This window comes from Aythya marila (assembly GCF_965140915.1).
Source record: "Aythya marila genome assembly, chromosome: 21".
Taxonomy (NCBI): domain Eukaryota; kingdom Metazoa; phylum Chordata; class Aves; order Anseriformes; family Anatidae; genus Aythya; species Aythya marila.
The window spans coordinates 5,392,090-5,415,873 of NC_139062.1; the positions used below are offsets into that span (position 1 = coordinate 5,392,090).

The window sequence follows — 23,784 nt, forward strand, 5'->3', positions numbered from 1 at the left end:
GGGGCCGCTTCCCGCCCGCTGCCGCGACAGCGCTGAGGGGAGGCCGGTGGCGGTCGCCTCAGGGAACGGAGCCGGGCTGCTCAGGGCTGAGCTCCTCGTCCGCTGCCGCAGGGACGGGCTGGGCTCCGCGTCGCCGGAGGAGCTGCGGGATCGAGGCCGGCCAGGGCGAGGGGAAGGCGGGAGAGCTGCGCTCGTTCGTGTTCCAGGAGGGCTGGAGCTGACCATGCCTGGCGTGTGAGGCGGGACCCTCATCCGGAAAGTAAGCGGGGCCAGGAGGAGCGGTGCTCTGCAGGGGGGGCTGGGGCCTCTCTGCTGGAAGGGAGGAAAGGTGACTCCTTTTGTTCCCGATATTTGAATAATTTATAATTGTGGAAAATTGAAAAAATCCTTCTTTAAAAGAAGATTTAGTCCTAAAAACGTTTAGCTGTCAAGTTCTTGTCAGGTGTCTACTCCATGAATGTTGGACACTTGCATAGCTGTCAGTTGTGGGTGAGTTACTTTTATTTTTTGCATTTTTTTTCCCTATAGCGCAATGTCACTATTGTTTAGTCGTTCCAAGTCAATAGTTGCAGTGAAGAAGGATAAAAGACACATGGCTGAGGTAAATGCTTCTCCGCTTAAACATTTTGTCACTGCAAAGAAGAAAATCAATGGTATTTTTGAACAGTTGGCTGCATACATCAATGAGAGCTCCTCGTTCCTGGAAGGTAAGCTGAACCCTTCCACCACGAGTCTGTAATGGTCTTTTGCCCACACATAATTCCCCCAAGCACTCACCAAAAAACCCGTATTTGGTTAAATGGCTCTGCTAGACCTGATTTTGTTCTTATTTATAAAGGCCTATCTCTTTATATGTCAATATTCATATGAAGGACAAAAAAAAAAACTTACTGACTGTGGATGAAGTGTTCAGGGTTCGTATTTTAAACCTGACATAAGTAGTTCATACCTGTTATGAAACTGAGCTAGATAGCAAGCTGCTTTTTTGTTGTTGTTTGGCAGGGTTGTTTTTTTTGTTTGTTTTAATGAACTTTGCAAGGCTTGTTTGGTTTTGTGCCTATAATCTTTACAGTGTTCTAGCCTGGACATGTCATTGCTAGTCATGTGGAACTTATGCCAGTAGTTGGCTCTACCAGCTTCACATGCAGAAGATTTTTTAAGAGTGCTGGGGTGTTTGAAGTGTTGGATGTGTTCTGTTCAAGGCAGTCCTAAGGATAAGAATGGTTATTAGATACGTAAAAGAGACCAGCTGATGCAAAATTGCCTCAGGGTGTAATTGTATGGTTTAAGATTACCCATGTGGTCTGTGGGACACATTAATATTTGGTTGTGTGTGTTACATTATGAGGAGATGTTTCATCCTGTACTTAGATGACTTCTGGAATTCAGAGGCATGATATATTTTGATTTTAGAAACGCACAAGAATGTTGAGCTTGATCCTGTCACCACAGAAGAGCAGGTACTGGAAGTCAAAGGCTATCTGTCAAAAGTCAGTGGCATTAGTGAAGTGCTGGCAAGGAGACACATGAAAGTGGCTTTTTTTGGAAGGTGAGTCACGTGCTTACGTTGCCTACGCTCCCTACTTGGTAATGCAATTTGCATTTTTGGGATCGAAGCCAGTAAAAAATATTTATAGAAGCACTAGCGCTTCTGCATGCAACGTGTAGCAGATGTCCCTGGTGCTAGTACTTTGTGAATTGGACACCAATATTGTGGAACGTAATCTATTAGGAAGAATTTTTAAAATAAAAAATAGAAAAGTTTTTCTGTAAGTTGCCTATGGTACCTAAATTGTTATTTCTGGAACTGCTTTGGTTTAGAAAGATTGGTTTTTGTTACATCAAAATGAGTATACCTGAATCTTAGAAGCCCAGCTACACCATCCTGTGATCTCTCTCCAGGACAAGCAATGGAAAAAGCACGGTGATAAATGCTATGCTGTGGGACAAAGTCCTTCCTTCAGGAATTGGACACACCACTAATTGTTTCCTGCGTGTAGAAGGGACAGATGGACATGAGGCTTTCCTGCTTACTGAAGGCTCAGAGGAAAAGAAGAATGTTAAGGTACACTTCCCTTAAGCATAAAATAAAGGAGAAGAGCGCTGTCCTTATTTTAAGAGGTGCCAGAAAATGGAAAGAACAAGAAAATTAAATCACACTGAATACATTTTTCACAGTTAAGGATTTTAATTATTGAAGTAGCAGAGATTAGGAGCAGGATTTTTGATGTAGGAAGGGAGGAATGAAGGAAGCTATAAGACAGGGCTTGTACATTTTATGTGATAGATGACGTGCTGTAATTGTGAGTGATAACAGGGAGCTGAAATGATTCAGGAAATTCTTCTGAGCTCAGTATAACTGACCAAGGTTACAGCCTTCCTGATAGTTCCTCAGCCCTTCTTAACAGGAAACTTTCTCATAAACTCTTATTAGATGGCTGTTTTTTGACTGGGGAGACTCAAACAAGTTGTATGTGGAAAAAATCCCAGGGAGAAAAAAGATACAAAGTTGGGTTTTATTGTTTTATCTTGAATTGTGAACAACCCTGAAGGAAGATAATTGTGTTAAAAAGTTTTAGCATCCGTTTTTTTTTTCCCTGTTTCGAGTAGACAGTGAATCAGCTGGCTCACGCCCTTCATCAAGACGAGCTTCTGAATGCTGGCAGTCTAGTCAGCGTAATGTGGCCCAATTCCAAATGCCCTCTCTTAAAGGATGACCTGGTGCTCATGGACAGGTGAGAATGTCTTTCTTTCCTTTCCTCTTTATCATAGATTTATTACATAGATGTATTCAAATATAAATTTAGCAAACATCAATGGAAGTGACCCTGTTCTCTGTGACAGTGACCAAAGTCCTTTCCTGTAATTAACAGCCACAATTTCTCTTGATTAGTCTGCATCACCTCTGGACACTGTAGCTCAGACATGGGAAATAGCTGCCCTGAATAGCTGGAGCACATGTCTTATGAACTTTTTAAATTATATGTTTAGTGTTTCTACAGCATAGTAACATCTCTTCTCTTTTTACTGCTAGCCCTGGCATTGATGTAACCACAGAGCTGGACAGCTGGATTGACAAGTTCTGTCTAGATGCTGATGTGTTTGTCCTGGTGGCAAATTCAGAATCAACGTTGATGCAAACTGTATGTTCAAATCCACTTGCTAGTTTTAAGTGAATTTGTCTAAAAGTTTAAAAGCTTATACATATTAATTTAAGTGTTTTTGTTCCTTTTTGCATAGGAGAAACAATTCTTTCACAAGGTGAATGAACGTCTGTCTCGACCCAATATATTTATTTTAAATAACCGCTGGGATGCATCTGCCTCTGAACCAGAATACATGGAAGAGGTTTGTGGTGTATTTCAATTCCTCCTAGCTGCATGGACATTATAGGGTCTGCAGTTCGGGTTTTTACTACCATAGCTTGCAGACTAAAGGGAGTATAGCACAGCAGTCTGAACAAGACTCCTGAGATTTGTAAGAAGGAAATAAAGAACTTTCACTGGGGCGTTTTGATGTTAGATGACCTGGATAACTTCTGGAGGATTTTATAAACAGCAAGGGTTGTTATTATTACTGTTTTACATTGGTAGCTTAGACCAGCAGAGGGCATCTGTGTACCTGATCTAACTTTGGAGAAGGAGTATAAAGTGGATTTAACTGCATGAAGAGTTTTTCCTGTTTATCCCTCAGGTACGTCGACAACACATGGAGCGGTGTACCAGTTTCCTGGTAGATGAGCTGGGTGTGGTGGATCGAGCACAGGCAGGGGATCGAATTTTCTTTGTGTCTGCAAAAGAAGTGCTGAATGCCAGGATTCAAAAGGCTCAAGGGATGCCGGAAGGAGGTAAAAATAGCTAACAGAGACTTTCAGTTTTCTTATAGGGAAGAAATGTAGAATTCCTTGTCCCAAAACGAGACAAAACGGGGGTGGGTCAAATTATTAAAAGAGCAGCCAAAACCAAAGAGATGACTTAGCAACTCTTTTGCGTTGGCTCCAAGGTTAGGCTGGAATATTTACTGATGTCAAACATCTTACTGCTTTCTCAAAATGTAAGTGGTTGTTTTGTACTTTTCTTCTCTCAGGTGGAGCACTGGCAGATGGGTTTCAAGTGAGAATGTTTGAGTTTCAGAACTTTGAGAGAAGATTTGAGGTGAGTGTTACATGTGCTAACTTTCTGTTTAGGCTTTTTTTCTGAAAGGCTGGGGACTAGAGGTTATAAACATGAGAAGGAGAAATGGTGTTAGTCTTTTTCTGCTTGCTGCTAATCTCGGCTACTTCTTACGTACAGGAATGTATCTCCCAGTCAGCAGTAAAGACAAAATTTGAGCAGCATACAGTGAGAGCAAAGCAGATTGCCGAAGATGTTCGTCTCATCATGGATTCTGTGCATATCGCTGCCCAGGAACAGCGGTGAGGAGATGCTGATGCTTAATACATGACTGAAGCTTGTGTTCTGGGAGAGATTTAAGGGAACGTGAGCATTTAAAATACAAAGTGGGATACAGAGGATTTGGGAGCAGGAAGGATGTGAACTAGTAGTCTTGCTTCTAGTGAATTGTGAAAGTATGGAGAGGAAAATCCTTTTTGGCCTGTATGCCATGTGTGTCTAATATGTTATAGATACTGGCATACTTTGTTCTTGGGCAGGAGAATGTCTTTTGTCTCTGGAATTCGAAAGGTATCTACAGATAAGAAATGCACTTACCTGGCTTTTTGATGTGTCCTTCTTGCCATCAGAGTTTACTGTCTGGAAATGCGAGAGGAGCGACAGGAACGTTTAGGTTTTATTGACAAACAGCTGGAGCTCCTTACTCAAGACTACAAGCGGAAAATAAAACAGATCACAGAAGAAGTGGAGAGGCAGGTAAGGATGAGTGACTGCTGAAGAGAAAAGATGGTCTGAACCAGCCACCAGCATGGTTGTAGATACGCTCAGTGCTGACAAAGGTTTGAAATAATATGGAAGTGAGAGTTACAGATGGGAAGAGAGAGAATACTTTCAGAAGAAGGGGAATTTTTTTGTTTATTGTTTTGCTTTTTTTTCCTAGAGATAATAAAAGGAAAAGTATAATACGTGGGGACAACTTTCAGAGAGACTCATAAGATGCTTTAAACAAACAGTGAGATTAATGTTTGAATTATTGCTACTACATTTTGGCATTGAATGCTTTCTAAAATGATAAAACGTTCCAGACAAGTTTCTTTATTTCAGTCTTGAATAACAAGGTCAATTTTCTTGCTGTCAATAATAACACACCATTTTAGCTCAATTATGAATATATAGAAAAAGCCTATTCGTTTTTCACACATCATATTTTGACTTTTTTTTCTGAATTGTTACACAAAGCATATTCTACACCATCTTCTTTGCTAGTCATTGGTATTGCAGTTGGCAAACAATGGCAATGTGGTGCTGCAAAATCATAGTGTCTAGTGTTCAAGAGTGCTTTTTTGGAAATGTGTGATTCAGCGGTGGTTTTCAGACTCTCTTTGGGGCACAACATCCCATATGGCTGTTTCTGCAGGTATCAAATGCAATGGCAGAAGAAATCAGACGGCTTTCCGTGTTGGTAGATGAATACCAAGCAGATTTCCATCCATCTCAAGTAGTTCTGAAAGTTTACAAGAACGTAAGTGGTGGTTGGCTTAAGCAACCTTTAAGAAGCAGGCCTTTTTTTTTTTTTTTTTTTTTTTTACTCATCAGGCTCTGAGTCAGTACTTAGGTCAGCTCTTTGAAATGTTTAACATTCTTCCAACTGAGAAGAACTGAGCTTTTCATATTGTAAAATGTCATTTGTTCACATTTCTTCTGCACTTGGACAGTTTTCTGTTTTTTTAAGTTTAAAGAAGGAAATCTTTTGGTGTTTTTCTGTTTTTTGTTGTTGTTGTTGTTTTTTGTTGTTGTTGTTTGTTTTTTTAAGCTAACTTAAGTGATAAGTGAATACATGTATGATGTATTGCATTGTATACATCAAACCTTTCCTAGTCTGCAGAGTATGTGAGCTTTCATGGTTTGTTTTTTTTCTCCTTCACTAAAGAAAGAGGGGAAAAAAAACCCTGATGCTAGAAGACTGGGCAGACAGAATGCATGCTCCTCTTCTGGGAGTTTTGTTGAGTTTTGTTTTGTTTTGTGGTTTTTTTTTAACTGGTAAGCTCTAGCGCCTCTAACTTGCATCTTACCTATGTTTATTTAATCTCAATAACTTTTGTAACCCTTTTTTGTTTGTCAGGAGCTACATAAACACATTGAGGAAGGTCTGGGCCGTAACATGTCAGATCGTTGCTCCAATGCAATCACAGCTTCTCTGCAGACAATGCAGCAAGAAATGATAGGTCAGTTCTGCAGGAAATGTTTCCCTTTCTTTTTTCTTTTACTGTAATACACAATAATTAGGTAGATGTTCGGGTTTTCTTTTTACTCTGATGGCTGATGTGCAGCAGCATTGTCTTAGTTTCCAACGTGATTAGTAACAGTTATATTTAGAGGACTAGGTATTCCTGCTTTTCCCACAGTGTGCCTGAACTTGTTCAGTGACTATATTAATTACTAAAGCAATCACCTTAATCCATTGTGACTGAGAGAGCAACACTTTAGGAACTGGCCTTCAGATTCTGTTTTCCAAGCTATTGCTAAAGTGTAAACTGCAGTTACTTGTAAGGATTTGTAAGCATCCATGGAAGGACTTCCGAGTTGATCTAAAGAACTAAGAATTGAATGATATTTTGTGATGTGGCTCTTGCTTTGCAAGGCGCTTGGCTTCCAGAAATTTAAATACTAACAAAAATAACTGCAGAGGATTGAATAACCAGTAAGCGCTCTGATTATGGAATGCAAGTCCTTTTAATTACTGTGAACTCAATCACCCATTTATTGTATGTGTTTATATTCTGTTCTTGCAGATGGCTTAAAACCCCTTCTCCCAGTGTCTTTGCGAGGCCAGATAGACATGTTAATTCCTCGACAGTGCTTCACGCTCAGCTACGATCTGAACTGTGATAAACTTTGTGCTGACTTCCAAGAAGACATAGAATTCCATTTCTCTCTTGGGTGGACAATGCTGGTGAACAGATTTTTGGGACCAAAGAATGGTCGTCGGGCCTTGATGGGCTATAATGACCAGGTGAGATACCTTGCTGGGTGATCAGAGGTAGTTGTGATATTCCTAACTCCAGTGGTTGGTTGTTGCTGCCTTTCTAGTGGGAAGGGCAGTGTCTTGCATTCTTTTTTCCTGTACTTTGCTTTTATTTTTTAATTTTGTTTTTGTCCTTGCTTTTCAAATTAGGTTCAGCGCCCTTTGACACCAGCAAATCCTAGCCTGCCTCCTTTGCCTCAGGGTTCTATGACCCAGGAAGAGCTCATGGTGTCAATGGTCACTGGACTGGCCTCGTTAACTTCCCGAACTTCCATGGGGATCATCGTGGTTGGTGGAGTGGTGGGTTGACAGTCTGAGAAGCGTTTATATAAATAACCTTGGCACTGACTTGAAAAGTAGTTGCACTACTGAGTCTTGTAGATATTCCCAGTTCACAGATAATGAAATACTTTATCTTCCATTTGAGTGCAAATATTGAGCTTTTTTGCATATTAGTTCTGTTGGGAGTCATAGTTGTGAAGATAAAAAGCTTTCCAAGTATGTTATAAAAAATTAAAAATTATAAAAATTAAATAATCTTTGATATTCCTGTGAGAATAAAGGAAGAATTAGTATTTTTCCCATTGACAGAGGAATGGGAACAGGGGTTAAAGTTGAGGGGGAGGGAGAATGTTTTGAATCCAGAGTGTCTAGGGATGAACAATTCCTCAAAGGGAAAATGGTTTCCTAAAAATGTCTTTTTCTTCAGAAACAAGGATCTGTGAAATAGGCAAAGATCATTTGCATGTGTAATTGCAATTTAAATGTCCTGGAAAAGTTAACCCATTGGTATTCTTATGTTGTAGATAGGAAATCAGTAGTAAGCTATCTGACCAATGAAACTACTTGCGAGTCAGGGTTGTCTCTGGAGATTTCTGGCTTATTTTCATGTGCCTAAAATACAAGTGCAGTATTCTGTGCACCATTGTTAGGAAGCAGCACCATTCCTAGATGATGATTGTGTTACTTGCTTTTCCCTGTGCTTGTTTTAGGTCTGGAAGGCTGTGGGTTGGAGACTGATTGCTCTCTCTTTTGGCCTTTATGGGCTTCTTTATGTATATGAGCGTCTCACCTGGACTACAAAAGCAAAGGAGAGAGCTTTCAAACGGCAGTTTGTGGAGTATGCTGGAGAGAAATTGCAGCTCATTGTCAGCTATACAGGTTCTAATTGCAGCCACCAAGTCCAACAGTGAGTTCCCTATATTCACCTAACTAAATTCTGTTGCATTTTTGTTGGTTTGTTTGTTTGTTTTTGTAGGATTATATTCCTTCTTAAAGTAAGATAAGTCTGCATATTGAACTCAATCTAAAAACGTATGATGTGTTCTAAAAGAACATTATGGGGTGTGTTTTTTTTTTGAATAACCTGATGTATTATGTGGGTGCTATATTAACCTTTAGTCTTAATGTACTTCAGTCTCTCAAATGTTAGGGCTCTGACTAATGTATTCTTGTGCAAAAGCGGAAAGATGTTTTCATCTGAGTCAGTGTCATTACTGTCCATCAGAGGGGCTTATTCCTTGAATTCAGTGCTTGATCTTACTTTTCACTGTCCAACTATTTCTGTTTCACAGAGAGCTTGCTGGAACATTTGCTCATTTATGTCAGCAAGTGGATGTCACACGGGAGAATCTTGAGCAGGAAATTTCTGCTCTGAATAAAAAAATTGAAGTTCTGGATTCACTGCAGAGCAAAGCAAAACTGCTCAGGTGAGATATTCTTATTACATGTATACAGACATCTGCATACAGCTGATTTTCCTGTGATTGTCCCATGATGTTCAGATTAGGACGTGTCTCTGAGCATAGTTCTTCTTCTGTCATAGGTTTTGATGTGCAGACATCAACATCTTTCCATAACAAGTTGTTCCCTTTTAGTATTATATTTTAAAAAATTGCTACAGTATATTAAAATGTCTGGCAGAGATATCAAAACAATATTCTGCAGCCTCTAAATAGAAAGTCACTTAGATTCTTCGGTGAGAGAGGATATTCTTGAGGTATTGGTGAGCTGTGCTTTTTGTTTTGCCTGATAGAAGAAGGAAAGATGCTAAGCTCAGGTACTGTCAACAGTCATTTAACTCTTTTATCTCAAAAGCACCTTCTCCTTCTTTCATCTGGTTTGTATGGAATTAAAATTCCTTTCTGTTAACCAGACCATACAGCCCTCTACTTCTACAAACTCTTCAGGTTATGAAAATCATGTAAAGTCTCTCCCTCACCATTGTACACAATTGAGTCTGACGTTTGACTTCACCCTGCAAAAGCTGTTGGGAAGAATTTTTCAACCATACCATACCTACGCAAATATTAAGATCAATTTGAAGTTGTGGCCAAGATATCATTATGAACCTCAAAACTGGGGATTATTAGCTGGCTAGTGTTCCTGACCTGAAGGAGATGAGCAATGCTAGTAGCATTTTGGAATGGACCTCCTTGGCACTCCTCTCCACCCCTTGCTGTTGACTAATCTTAGTCATGCTTCTTTCAGATTGGCTTGAGAAGAACTTTACTTGCCTAATAGAGATTTTTTGTCTTCACAGGAATAAAGCGGGTTGGCTTGACAGTGAACTTAACATGTTCACACATCAGTACTTGCAGCAAAGCAGATAGTGTGGGAAGAAGAGGAAAAACAACACCATTTCTTCCCTTCAGTGCTCTTTCAGTTACTGCAGAGAACGTGGTGGGTGATGGAATCCCTAAAGGGAGTGAGCAGAAGTCTGTCGCTATGTTTCCAGTTGCTGTGTGAACAGTAGGATTCTGCATCCTTGTTTTGTGTCCCACCTCTAAACACTAGCTGTTTATAACTCCCTTTTCCTGCTTGGGAGACCAGGCTACTTCAGAAGCAATGTGTGCTTCATACATTTACAGGGGGCTGCTAAAATCAAAATGAGGTACAGTAACAGTCAAGTTTAAAAACAAATGTTTATCAGGTTAAATGTTATTCTTTATGGAGTCATTCGTTTTATTACACTAAGAGCTTTTGACTTCAAAGCCCCAAGTTTATGTATGTGACAAGCAGCTGTTTTTCTAAACAGTGATCTCATGCACACAAGTAATAGCAATTTCACAATACTTTTATAGCCCCTGGAAGCCTATCTCCTAGGTAAACCTTCCATTATTGTAGAACATGGCAAAGAACCGCTGCACTGTTTCTCTTCATAGAAAGGTTTATTGCTGTCAGCATGTTTAAACCTGTGAACAAAACCTAGTTCTCTTCCAGAGCAAGACTGACCAAGATTTTGTTTTGGTACGTTTATTGTCTTTGGAGTTACTTTCTTCCTCTTCAAAGCTATTTAATAATGCAGTCTGACCCATTTCACATCATAGGTAAATAGTTTGCAACATCATAGCTAGCTCCTGGGAAGGAGTTAGTGTTGATAATTTGGCATTTTGTTGAGGAAGAAAATTAGGAATGAAAAAATGAGCCACTTTACAGAATGTAAATAACTGCTTTATGAAATAAGTTGATGAATGTGGGGGTTTTTTGGCATTGCACAGCTGTGTTTCTGGAAGCAGGCCTTTGGAATTCCATTACCATTATTTGGCCATGAGGGCAGCATGGGGATTACAAGCTGTAAGAGATTATACTTCATGTAGAGTTCCCATATGATGTTACAGTCCTTGCAGTAATATGATTCGTTGTTTCTCTTCTGTTAAAAGTCTGAAGGTGGGAGACCTGTCCTTCCTATTTAATGCCAGGGTAAGAATGGGTTAAGTTTTTTAAGACATTTTTTATTTGCAAACAGATCAAATTGATTATTGAGTTCTGCCCTGAAGCAAATTAATTTTGAGTATAAAATTTGAGAATTATAAGGACGTGATTCTCTTTGTGTTGAAATTGGTAGAGGAGACATTCCCACTGATTTCACTAGTACCAGGATCAGGCTCCTATGTTGCAAAGCTTCTTCTCCACTTGGTGGATCTGTATTTTACCATGTATTGGGTATGACCTGTATATTCCCCACAAAATGTCCCTCAGGAATCCAGAATCAGATCCTGTAATTAATTCTGAGGTTAGGGTCAACCAAAATCCGTTCAGTATCAAACATTAGAGAATATGAATGATCTGTGAGCAGGTCACAGCTCAATTCAGAACTATTAAAGTGTTTTTTGTTGTCATTGCTGTATTGAGAGTAAGACTATTCAATTGAAAATGGTATCAGCTAGCCTTAGGACTTCTCATTTGTGCTCAGGTGTGAATGTATGTGCCTGTGACAAGTTCACCACTTCGTGTGAAGGTCCAGAGAAGAAGCTGCCTGATACTAGAGGGAGAAAAAATAGCAGAGTGTCAGTAAGTACTTCAGGCTGTTTAAAGATTAGCAGTAAGACTTGAAGTATCTTGGTTATGTAGGAGCTGGCAGTGAAACTCTGCTTAGTTCCCTGGAATGCAGACGGCAAAAAAACCTTTCACTTCCTGGGGACAGCTTTGAATGCAACCCAAACTGAAAAGCTGTTTTCATCAGAGGGCTCCTTATTGGCCTTGTTCAGTTTCCTCGGGCAGCTGCAGCTGCCAGTACACAAATATCAGAACTGAGAATGGGGAAGAGAAATTTGAGTCCTAGCCATTGGAAATGTGTTCTCTAGGCTTGAGGTGATGTATGCCAGAGTAAGTGGAATCATCCACTGTTATTCTGCTGTAGGTATTAGGTGAATAAATTCAGATCTTTAGTCTCCCAAGCTATTATATATGCATTTCTAATAGGCAATGTACCGTGCTTTTGAGTTAAAACATTAAGCAGATCTCTGATACAACAGGAAATTGTCAATTTGAGGTAGAGGGTAGAACTACTCAGCAGCTCTAGACTACCTGAAGTGCTGATCTTGCCTTTGAAGACGTGCTGCTACTATCTCTACAGCAGGCCTTTAGAGGAAATCTGATAAGTGATCTGATCTTCAAAGCCAGGGTCAGATTTGTAAACGGAAAGAGATTGATGGGTTCTTAGAATCTGGTGTCCTGCCCATGTGTGTGTTTCTGACACTGTTCGGATTTTGGTGATGTAGGCATTCTCACTGCAGGGGTGAAACCTAACCTATAGAACGGGGAAAGAACCACTTGAATTTTTTAAGAAGCAAAACTGCTAACAGGGGAGGGAAGTATTTTTTAAGTATGTGCATAACCCTTGACACTAGAAGCTGAATGATCAAGAATCAAACTTTTAACAGAAAGACGTATGAGTTAGTTTCCTCTTAAACAAAATGCAGCTGTACTTCTTTAATTCAGGTTGGTGGATGAAAGAACACTATTAGCAAGGAGATTATCTTCTGCTTGTCGTAAGGAATGATAAACTAATTTTTAGAAGAGGTAATTCCAAAAGCACTCTTCCCCCAAGCTCTTATTAAAGAACGTCAGCTAAATGCACTTTATCTTATTGCTGCTACTTATCTTCTGATTGTGTTATGTTGATGGAGCTCTTGGAAAATACTCTTACCAGTGAGTTTTCTCTTTGCTGTATTTAAGGTGATAAATTTGCATGAATTATTCCTGTATCAATGCTGTAAGCAATGGAAACCAAAATAAAAAATGAATTGGAAAAATATTTCTTCTGCTGTGTTCTGCATAACTTGATACAAAGTCTTCAAGTGTAAGTATGATACGTTCTGATGATGATGTGCTACTGTGTTGTAGTAAATTGTGTGTTCGATAGCGGCCTTTTATTTGCATTCATACTGTGAGAAGTTGAGAGGGATGGTACTGAAAGAGCTGACAGAAAGCTTGTGAGATCCCTAAGTTATATAAAAATGTCAAAACTGAATCTTAAGTTCCTGAGAATATCGTAGGATGTAGTGGCCAGCAACTACTGCATGAATAGAGTGAAAGGGCGGTGCTGAGTGAGTACTCTCAGCTGCTAGGTTGTGCTAAGACTGAAAAAGCCGCTTCCAGCGCTAGGCTTTGCCTCCTATCTTCCCTGGGACTTGGAATAGTTGGGCTGCCCAGGCACCGAGCCGTGAATCCGAGAGGAGCAGGGCTGGGGCTGCCTCCCCGTGCGCAGGGAGCGCCCTCAGGGCCCTCTCCGGGGCCGGGGCGGGGCCGAGCTCCCCGCGCATGCCGGGAGCTGAGGCGCTGGGCCCGGCCCCGTGTGGCGGCCGCGGGGCTGCGGGAACGGCGGGGCCGGGGCTGCCCGGGGGAAGCCCGGCGGCGGCTGGAGCCGGGCCCGGGGATCCCCCGGCCGCGGGATCGCCCCCGAGAGGCGGCACAGGTGGGCCCCGAAACGCGGAGCTGGTTGTGGGGGGGGAGCAGGGAGAGGTGACCGGCCCTGCTTCGGTGCCCGCCTCGCCTCTGGGAGGCGGGAGGGGAGTTTGTAACGCCCGGGGCTGCCTCTCTCGCTCCTTGTGGGTCTGGGAGAGCCGAGCCTGCTCCGGAGCTGGCCTGGGAAGCTCTGCAGAGGTGTTGGACGTCTCCAAGATGCGGCTACTTAGTTCCCGAGGGATCTGTTGGTGTTTTACCTAGACAAACTGAGCTCCCTTTCGCAAAGGAATCTCGCTCAGGCAATTTCATAAGCTCGAGCCCTCGGGGTAGAGCATAAAAAGCGAACGAGAGCTTCTTGTCGATTATGCTAAGAGTGGATCTCATCTGGTAAAACCCTCCCAGAAAGTCCCTTGACTAATGTTAATTTCTGAGTATTCGATTTCTGGTGAGCAATGGTGAGAGGGTGCCATTAGCTTTGCCCTGTCAGTGCTGTGAGAACTGTTCTGTTTAAATGCTCTCAAATAAATTCAGTGCCTCGAGACTGATATTTCTATTTTATGTCCAGTTGTGCACCTTTCTTGTAACTTAGAGTTGTGTTGTGGGTGGGTTTGGTTGGTAGCACTGCTCGTGGCTCCTCCCAGCACTGTTGTATGGTAGATGCTTTTGATTCCTTATGCTCAGTTGCTAAGGAAGCAGATGCAAAAACAAATCAGACAAGCTTTTAGAGGACTTAGGGATCCTTTGGTCGTAGAGAAGGTCGTAGAGAAACACGTGGTTCTAATTTAGAACATAATTGATTATGTTAGACAAAGACCCTGTCTCTTTTATTTTTTTAGTAAGAGACTTTCTGCAAATTTAGAGGACTTTATGACATTGTAAACATCTTGAACAGCATGACGGAACAACCAAAATAAGTTCTATTTGTTTTGTTTTAAAGTCATTTTTTTACCCCTCTTCCAATAAAAGGGCAATAACCCTTAGTGATTAGTGTGTGGGACTGGAATTGTAAGAGCCCCAGTACTGTGTCATCACTGAGCCTTTTGAAGTCTTCCTGCCTGAGGAGTGTGGAAAACACTTGATTTAATATTTCTTTTGGCTGTAGTAAATAAATTCATATTTGCTATTCACATGGTGAAGTTGTTGTGATTGATACTAACTGCACATTCATATGAATTTTGATGCTTAAGAAGATGATGAAAGGAGATTTATATATGGTTGTCCTAAATATCCGCCTCTGAATCAGATATCTCTTATTTGGCTTTTTGAAGTGACTTTTTCATGTTTACTGTTTCCCCCGTAAGAATTTCCTGCCTCTATTCAGTCAGCTACTGGTTTCTGGGTAGAAAACACTTGACATTACACGCAAGGGTTGGAGAGGTATGCAGTGATGCTTGTTCCTAGCGTAAAGAGTTTTGAGACTTATCTTTGAACATTGGCTGATTTCTCAGGAGCAAACTCCTAGTATTCCAACACCTGTAAGGGATTTTTATGAAAAGTCTTCTGAAAGCACAATTACAATTAATTGAAAGTACAATTAATTTTTTTTTTTCCTGTACCTGGTTCTTTGCTTAATGCTTCCATTCATGTGGTTCACTCTTCTCTGGCTTTACAGGAAAACACATCCATAGGATGGAGTTAGAGCACCTGAGTAGGCTGCGTCAGGCCAACAAAGACCTTCTACAAAAGCTAAGAATGAAGCAGGAAGAGATGAGAAAACATCTTCCCAGCAAGCCACTTATTCCAGCACCTCTTCATAACGTAGCAACTACAGAAGGATCTGTCCCCTTGCCCAAGAGAGGAGTATGTGCTGGGTCTGTGCTAAAAGTGCTGGGAAGCAAATGGGCCTTGTTTGGTAGGCAGTAGCTCTGCTTATAGAGCAGTGTGAACATGGAACAGCTGGTAGAACATGGAACATAGAGCTCGTTGGAAAAGTAGCTAGACTTCTGGGTTTTGTTTGTCCTGTGGTCTCAAATATGTTCTCGTTGCAGTCTTCAAAGATCAGCTGCCACCTAATAAATGTAGGTTTCTTAATGTAAGATAGGAAGGATTATCATGAGACATAATCCTTTAGTTTCTTCTAAGCATAAAGCCTGAAAGCTTAGTAGCTTCTCAGCTTGGGAAGAAGCTGCATTTAGCTGTAAGCCAGCTGTAAACAATCCTTTTATTTTCTTCTTCAAACACTTGATAGATGTCTCATGAATGATATTAAGACTATGTTTTTTCCCTTGGGTATTTAAAGGGATGAACAGGCTGGATTGAGAAGCTGATTTTTCTTGTTGAGTACACTGTGCTCATAAAAAAGTGTTTGTAATCTGATGCCATGTGATGTTCATACAGAAGGAAAATCAAGTTGGTGCTGTGTCTACTCAACATGATCCTGCAACGTTGGTGTCTGCGGAACCCAGAGCTTATGCAGCCAGAGCAGCCCTCTGTTCTTCACTCAAATGCAGCAGCAATGACAGAGCGGTGCAGCAACAAATGAAGGTGCAGGAATTAGTAAGTTTGGATTACAGCTTTCCTGATAAAGAGAAGAATGTTATGCCTGTGTCCACAATTACTGCATGTGGTAGAGAAACCTGCAGAGTGGATAGGTATGGCCATGATCAAGAAAGTGCGGAGAATGAAACTTCGCTTCTAGGACATGGAGAGAACAAAAACCAGTCCGCTCTTCCACATGGTCTCAATGAGAAAAAACAACTGAAGGCTCACTTGGACCTACCACTGAACAAAAAACAAAGTAAAGAGACCAGCAAGGGGCCCATAACCCCTAAATCAATCCTGCTGACATCTCAGTCCAAAGAGTGGAAGGTAAATGGTGAAACCAATGCTTGCTCCTTTTCATAAATCAGTAGAAGGATGTGGGGAAGGGTCGGGAGAATACTGCTTACTCTGAGCAGATTACTAGTAGAGCTATAGATCTAGCTGTAAACTAAACCACAGTTGTCCCATGTAAATACCTCCCAGTTATCTCCCAAGCTGTGCCTTTGAATGTCCTGCTAGATGTGTAAGAGGTCTTTACGAATTGTTTTTCTTCCCAGAAGGAAGCTGCTCATGTGACTTTTCAGTCTGAGCCTGAAGAATATGCCCTGCCTGTGAGTAGCTGGTCTGTGCGTCCATTCCTGGGCTATGACTGGATTGCAGGTGAATCTTAAACCTGAAGCAAAGCACTTGGCACGATGTGTAATATCAAGAGTTAAAACGCAGGTTATCCTTCCTTTAAGTTTTGGTGTGACATAGCTACAGACATAAAGCCCATGGAGCCAGTCTCAGCAGAGGAGCTGTGGTTTGGTCAGTAGCTGTTGCTGCACTGTGACAGACGTGATATCTGCTTCCCTAGAGTGGTGAAGTGGCAATGGTATGAGAATCCAGGCAGCAAATGACAAAGCTCAGTGGGGTCAGAGGAGACAGCAAGTAACCAAAATGAGTGAACGTAACAAGGAACCCAAATCACACCAGAAATGTCTGACGTGACATGATGGGGTGCTCTTCTCATTATCCACTTCCATGCTCCAGACCTTTGGCTGACTTGATCATTTTGCTCAATGCTTGCTTTGGTGCTTTCTCAAAATCAGTAAAGCCTCGAACTTTTTTCTTTCCTTCACATTCTCAGGGCTCCTAGATACAGACACTTCAGTAGCAGAAAAATCCGATCAATATTTTGCTGAGCTGCATGAGTTCCGACAGGCCAACAAAGAAGCATGTATCCATGAGCAGCCCCTGGAGTAAGTGGGTACAAGGGGAAGGGCTGAAGCAGCTATGAATCCCCTCAGAGTAATGAGAAGTATGGTCTAACTGCAGTGGGAAGTTGTAAGGGTGGCTCTGCAGGCCTCTAACTCCCAGTCATGAATGTATGCTTGGAAAGGATGGGGGCTGTTCAGAGGGCCTACACCCCTGTCACTAACTGATGTGTTTGTGTGTTTCTTTAGGCCCAAGGCTCTGGATTACATAATTCCTGAACAAGAACAAGATTTGATAACCAGTTCCCATAAGTGTAAGATCAGATTTCTCATAAGTGTAAGATCAGGTTTCTTCCTAATCCAATTTCTTTGAACAAACAACTAAGCATTCTTTACCTGTTACTCTGAGTAAGCCCCACATCATGTGAGACAAGGAAAAATGTGTTGTTTTTCACTGTAATTTCTAATCCAGACTTGACTTCCTCCTCTGAAGAGACTTCTAAGCATCCTCTCTCAATCAGTGTCATCTTACTTTGTCAGGGTTTATTGTAATTGACTACAGTTCTATTTTTTGTTTGAGGGGGTTGAGTTTTGGTTTTGCTTTTTAGGAACTTATTTGGGGGACAGGAAATGTAAATGGTATTTTAGGAAAAGCAGCTCTGTTTCTATAGCATGCACGTGTAGCACTGTGGTAAAACACCGCTTTATATTGTAAGTGTTGAGGAACCTTCTGACAAACTAGAAATGCTATGATGGTTTCATTATTCTGTGTGGCAGGTGTTTACTGTTATCGATTAAACCAGCGCCTCTTCACTGTCCCTGTGGATTCAGAATCTGCCTGTCCCGTGTGTAAGATGCCACGTGCCCACCAGCCCCCAGAGACACTGGAAGAGCCAGCCTATGTCAGGTAGATGAACATCATTTTTTTGTAACATGCAGGACTCAAGGAGACAATAGGAAGAAAAAGCTGATCATGTGAGGGAGAAAAGAGCATCAAAATAGCTCCACAGAAGGATGCTGTTCTCGAGGCAGAGAAATCTCTTGCTTAAAAACTCCCTACAAGTCTTTTCCACAAGCAGAAATAGTTGTGAAGCTGGTGAGAAATGCATGTTTATGAAGCTGGTGAGAAATGCCTGAATACAAAACTGCTTGCCTTTATTCTTCTTTTGATTAACTTTGGATTTTGAGTGGAGAAAGCATGCAGATTTCCTCTGCCTTGTGGAAGGTGTAGGCAATTACTTTGTGTATGTGGTTGCAGGGTCAGCATTCCCAGGTCTACTCTTCTGCCTGCCTACAAACACAAAGCTCATCGCAGGAAAAGCTTTGAACCAGCAGACAGTCTAGCATTACCCTCGGTAAGTCACTGTCATCTTTCTGGTACTGATTGCACAGCCCAGGTTGAGCATTGTTGCGATACAAAAGGAAAGAATTAAGGACTCTCTCCTCCCTCTCATAGTTTGTACTAAAATTTCTGAATTGAATGGTCACTGGACTGTGTGTGGTGGTGAGTAAAGTTCTGATCTGGGTTGCTGACGTACCAAGAAAAGCCATTTGCCCATGCTCCTGAGTTCATACCTTCATGTAACTGGTACAACTGTGAATGCTTTATGCTGAGGAAAAGAAAGTGCCATGTAAAGCTGTATACTGCTGGGACATAATTCAGCTGCTCAATTTCAGGTATCGACCTTTCAACTAGAAGAACCATACCTCAGAGCACCCATCTCTGTTAAAAGGCATTAAAGAGTCAAAAAGACAAGCTTATGTGAAGTATCCACATGGTGTAGAGCTCAGGAATAACCGATAGTGGCAAGGTTGGATCTAAAACTGTTTTTGCAGAGTTGGTCCTGTATACCAGCCACTAAATAATGCTGCAGGCAGTGTTACTTATCAGACCCAGCACTGCCCTGCAGAGCTACAGATAAGAAGTAGGAAAAAGCCTAGCTTGAGGTTTGAGGCACTGGATGAGTCAGTTGAGACAAGTTCAGAGAGGTCAGGTGTTTGAGTTCACAAAGCAGAAGATCGGTTTAGAAATAATTTAGCCAGCGGAAGATGGAAGAGGGGATAACTATGCAGTTTTGCGTAGAAGGTATTTCTTCTCTTTCTTTAGTGATACAAAACTCTTCAAAAATTAATTAATTAGCTTGCCAGTGCCTCCCTGTGGAGTATTTATCTAAAAAGTACTGCCATATAACATTCCTCTCTCTTCTCACAGCATTGCCTGGTTGGCTGGGAAAACATCATCCCTTCCAGTAACTCCATGCTCAGCAATTTGGATCTGCGAGCTTCACTGGAAGAGAAGTCTTCTCACCATCCCCGTGTGGTAAGAATAGCTTTTAAACACTCCATGGAGACATTGTGAATCATACAGGTGGTGACTGCAGTTCCATCTCTCTCAGGAGTATGATAATCATTGATGGCTGAGCAAAAGAAAATGTCTGGAAGAAAAAAAAGAAAAAAAAAAGAAAACGGAACTGAGTAACAGCAGCACATAGGCAGAAACCTCTTCTGCTCCCCGGTCTTCAGCAAAATGGGAACACACTGGCATTCTTTGATTAATGACGTCTTCATTTGGATTCCAGAACTTGGTGTCCAGAGTGTCAGGAGGAACCAGAACTGACCAGCTTCTAAACCTGACCCGTTCAACACTCTTCAGATTTAGCAAGGCTTCTCAGCAGAGGGAGCAAAACAAATCTGGACACTACAGAGTGGCTCCAAATTTAAATACAACTACCTCAACTGTGAACCACTGACTTGTTTGCCTTGGGGAAGAGGTGGAGGTGGGGAGTGGACAACTTAATTTGGTTAAAAATAAATCTTGAGAGAGAGATTTTTTTTTTCTAATTTTCATAGTCCCGTGTCTCTGTGAGCATCCAATACATATATCTCAATGTACAAACCCTCATATATGTCTTTTCACTTTTCTTTTTGTGAATTTTGCAGCTACTTCTAAGCAGATGTGTGAGCTTTCCTCCCTGGGGCTGCATAGAGAGCTGAGAACAGGAAAACTAGGAGAGCAATAGCAACAGATACGTATAGAGTTCACCTGCCACCTCGATTAAGTAAACCAGAAATGTAAGTTTAGCTTTGAATGCAAGGAATTAGTCTATGAATGGCCTGGTTCAGTGGGATGCATACAAATATGCTTATTTCCAAACACTTGAAACATGGCACGCAATTTCCTAGTGCCTTAGACTTGAGTTACTCAACAATTTAGTTAAAATAAAAAAATCCAGTCAATTTTCAGTTCAATCTCTATAGCTGTAGGAGGGTGTATCACATCAGTGAAATATACCTGAAAAATGACACGAAAATAAAAGATTTTATTACTCAGAAAGCCAGAAGATGCCTTAAGATGTTTGCAAATTCTGCTTACCTCTGTTTTTGCAAGTTTTTTGGAGATCAGCCAAAAAACTTTGTGGAGTTTTAAAAACTATACCAAAACAAAGTGTATGACGTGGTATGATTTGTTTGAACTTCACAAAATGATCTGACTTTCCTTATCTAAAAATGATTAGATGGGTGTCTTATTTTGTCTTCAATAAGCCTGAAACAGAAATTCCTGCCTTAAGAATTATGTGAGTTACTGTGAAAACTTTACTAGTAATTGCATTCAGAAGCCTTGGTTTAAATTTATTTCTGGGAGCTAACATGACAGAAGTTCTTGGGTTTACACCAGTGATGTTTTTGGCTTCTTGCTATTCAGTGTTATTTACTTATATGTTCAATACTTTATTTATAAATTAAACGTGTGATTAGACTTTTTTAAGCAAGGAAGGAATTTTGCAAGTTTATGAAAACAATGTGAGACTGTTGGAATGGAACGTGAACAGTGTGACTGATCAGTTTAGCTTTGGGTTGTATGTGTAGGGCAAAACAAATAGAATTGGTCACATTCTTTTAGTTTTTAAAAAGTATTAATTTTAAAATAAAATGGAAATGTGCTATGAGTAGTTTGGGTGTGAATACATTAATGAATTATAGTGTAGTAAGAAGGTTTCATCCAGTGGCTTTGTCCTGCATTCCAAGATACTATACCCTTTCATGAAGGAGGGTGGCTGAGATGGCACCTGAGGGTGGTTGTAAAGGAGTACATCTATCTGCAGGCTGAAAATTTGTATTTATTTCATTCAGCGTTAAAGCAGCTTCTCTACTTGGATCATGGACTCTGCAGTAGCCTGAGCTGTGATGAAATCAGTACTGGAATCTGCACTTCAGCAGGAGAGCAGAGGGTGGGAGTAGTGTGCTTGGGATGCTGGGATTTGGGGTTAGGAAAATGGGAGGTTGAGAGGCCAGGGATTTCTGGAGAGAAGGCTAAGCAGAGCCGAGACTGTGGGAATATATGGTAGGAAGCCAGAGTGGTAGGAAGGGTGGTAGGACGCAGAGGTTGTGAAATACTGGCAGTGTGGAGATGGGGGCTGGATTGGGAAAGCAGGAATGTAAGATACGGGATGGGGGGAGACCTTTGCAGATCTGCAGATCAACATGATATGGTAAGCAATAGAGTTCACGATAGTGCACCAGTAGTTCCAGGATCGTGTCCTTACGCACAAAATAATGCAAATACTAAACTGTTGTGCAGGCACAGGGTTCTGGGATAGCTTGTCTCCCATTCCTGGAGGCAATCTTGCTTATTGTGTGGCCTCTGGCCAAGATTTAAGGAGATTTGCCCTCATGTGGTAAACAAGAAAGGGGCAACCCCACATGTCGGAGGTGCACAGTAATTCACAAGGAGACAGAATTCTCCACCACGGTTGGTAAGGAAGGATCTGTAACTGATTTGAAGAGCTCAAATATGCCCATAGAAAGGTAGCAATCTATTCCTAAATGTCTCCTGCAACAGGCATAAAAGATCCATTAGGTAGAAGGCAGGGATCCTCCACTCTGTGTGATAGCAGTGGAAGAATTTGCTTGGAGAATAATGTAAGCATTTGGCAAAACTGGAAGCTACGGTGTTGCTCACACTTCTAGAAGCTGGGATAGACACAGTGAGACCATTCTTGTCTTCATCTGATTTTTTATGTATATATATATATATATATTTTTTTTTCATAGCACTTGGAACATGCTTGCTCAGTCTGTGCAGCATTGTCTTCTGTTAATGGCTGGCTCTGGTGTGCGTACCCACTTATATTGGTTCTCCTTTGGCATGAGTGATAACCACCAGTTGCTTTGATGGTAAAGCTGGAAGTTTAGTTCCTCTTTCTGACTGCATATAACCTTGATTCATAAGTTGAGAAATCCAGCTTTGCTTAATTAAATCTGGCACAGTAAATAATGCATCAGTTACTTGTTTTAACAGATAAGTGGAGTTCAGCCTTTAAAACGGAGCTCCATCTGCTTCTTGACAGCAGCATTAGACTGCCATCAGTGTTATTTTGTTTGTTTGCCTCCCCTTGGATTATTGTGAGGTAGTTTTAGTGATGTCTTAGGATCAGGTGTTTCTTGCTGTCAGTACATTTCAAGAATTAATACTGAATCTAGATTGAGTGTCGTGCTGATTTATCATTCTGTGTAGTTATCAGTAGGTCAAGGAATGACATCTCCAGATGTCTCCACAACCCCCAGGTGAAACATTTGCATGTGGCCTGAGCTTGCTTTTTGAGTGATTCGTAAACTTTGATTTTGGGTCTTTCATCTTTCTAGAACTCGTGTTTTCACAGCCCAGTTTGTTCTCAGTGTGTGTCAAATCTGAAAACACAAGAGAAACTGTGCCCCTTCTTTTCTCTGTTAAAACCCTCGATTTCACAAATTTCCTGGGTAATGTCAGATCAAATGTAAGGACGTGGCTTTCCACTTTTGCTGGTGTATTGCATTGGTTTGTGCAGAACAAAACCATGCTGCTAAGAAGAAGAAAATAAGAGCCCAGAATTTCAGTGTTTAGATGCTTAATCTTTAAAACACTCTGGAAAAAAAAATTGATCCTGAAAATCTTCCTATTCATTTTTTCTTTCACAAAAAAATATCTAATATTTCCCTAATTTCTTTCCTTTGATTCAGCAGAGGAAAACTTTTTTTTTTTCTCTGTTAATAGATAAACTTTTTCAGCATTTAGATGAGGAGAACCAGATTACCAAGAAAAGAACTGTTACCCTGAAAGTCTGTGATGGAACTGGGAACTAATCACTCCCACTCCTGTGGTTTAACCACATGGCTAGTCTTTCCGAAGCAATTTTATTTTCGATTTTGAATTAGGATAAATACAATTGGAAGCTTTGCTTTTTCAGTTTCCCTGTTTTACTTCCTAGACATATGCAGAGTGCTTTTCAGTTGCAGCAATAACATTACAAATGCACGAGTGAACAAATGTAAAAGATTTGCACAAATAGCATTTAACAAGGAAAAGTTGGGCCTTGTCTTCTTATTATCTTGTACTGAGTAACATTCTTTTTTTTTCTAGCAGTATAGATCCAGAGTTACTCTGTTGAATTCCCTAGAGTTTGTCTGGATTTGTATTTGTGTAAATGTGAGCAGAGCTTCTTGTTATCAGAAGGAAGAAAGATGCTCATAATATCAGTAATCTTCTGAAAGGGTGTATTTATTCCCAAAGTAAAAAATCAGTTGATATTGGGAGCACAGTAAGATCATAAGTAATTTCCAGTAAATGGCAGAATAGTGCTTCATTCTGAAAGAGCTAGTTTATTTGGGAGCTGTTCACTGACTTACAGATGAGCTTCATGGGTTAAATGCTTTGCTGCAGTAAATGAACCTGGCTACAAAAGACCTGCCTGTCAGTTCACACATGCAAAATATCTGAAAGTAGAACTTTTGTGAAATGACAGGG

The 23,784-nt window shown here is 41.0% G+C and overlaps 3 protein-coding genes across 7 annotated transcripts in view; all 3 read left to right on the forward strand.

Moving 5' to 3' along the window:
- Positions 1–118: 118 nt before the first annotated feature.
- On the forward strand, positions 119–12,674 carry MFN2 (mitofusin 2). The gene is made up of 18 exons (XM_082777037.1): positions 119–259; positions 529–707; positions 1,414–1,549; positions 1,903–2,065; positions 2,611–2,735; positions 3,035–3,143; positions 3,241–3,348; positions 3,694–3,847; positions 4,087–4,154; positions 4,293–4,414; positions 4,742–4,868; positions 5,530–5,634; positions 6,235–6,337; positions 6,905–7,125; positions 7,288–7,437; positions 8,130–8,326; positions 8,712–8,846; positions 9,680–12,674. Exons 2-18 carry the CDS (start codon positions 533–535, stop codon positions 9,747–9,749), a joined length of 2,268 nt encoding a protein of 755 aa, XP_082633163.1. The 5' UTR covers positions 119–259; positions 529–532; the 3' UTR covers positions 9,750–12,674.
- On the forward strand, positions 12,605–19,562 carry MIIP (migration and invasion inhibitory protein). 5 transcript variants are annotated; one of them, XM_082777045.1, is made up of 10 exons: positions 13,218–13,336; positions 14,939–15,126; positions 15,664–16,134; positions 16,365–16,467; positions 16,937–17,048; positions 17,253–17,317; positions 17,781–17,910; positions 18,262–18,358; positions 19,216–19,323; positions 19,400–19,562. In XM_082777045.1, exons 2-10 carry the CDS (start codon positions 14,956–14,958, stop codon positions 19,415–19,417), a joined length of 1,275 nt encoding a protein of 424 aa, XP_082633171.1. In that variant the 5' UTR covers positions 13,218–13,336; positions 14,939–14,955; the 3' UTR covers positions 19,418–19,562. The 5 variants fall into 5 exon arrangements, with proteins under 5 accessions (XP_082633169.1, XP_082633171.1, XP_082633168.1 ...); XM_082777043.1 differs by lacking the exon at positions 13,218–13,336 and adding an exon at positions 12,605–12,721 and having other exon boundaries at positions 19,216–19,557; XM_082777042.1 differs by having other exon boundaries at positions 19,216–19,557.
- A 212-nt stretch (positions 19,563–19,774) lies between these two features.
- The window catches only part of TNFRSF8 (TNF receptor superfamily member 8), a 31,396-nt gene continuing 27,386 nt past the window's right edge, over positions 19,775–23,784 (forward strand). Inside the window, exon 1 of the mRNA XM_082777040.1 lies at positions 19,775–20,075. The gene's annotated coding sequence lies outside the window, so the exon portion shown is untranslated. The remainder of the gene's footprint in view (positions 20,076–23,784) is intronic.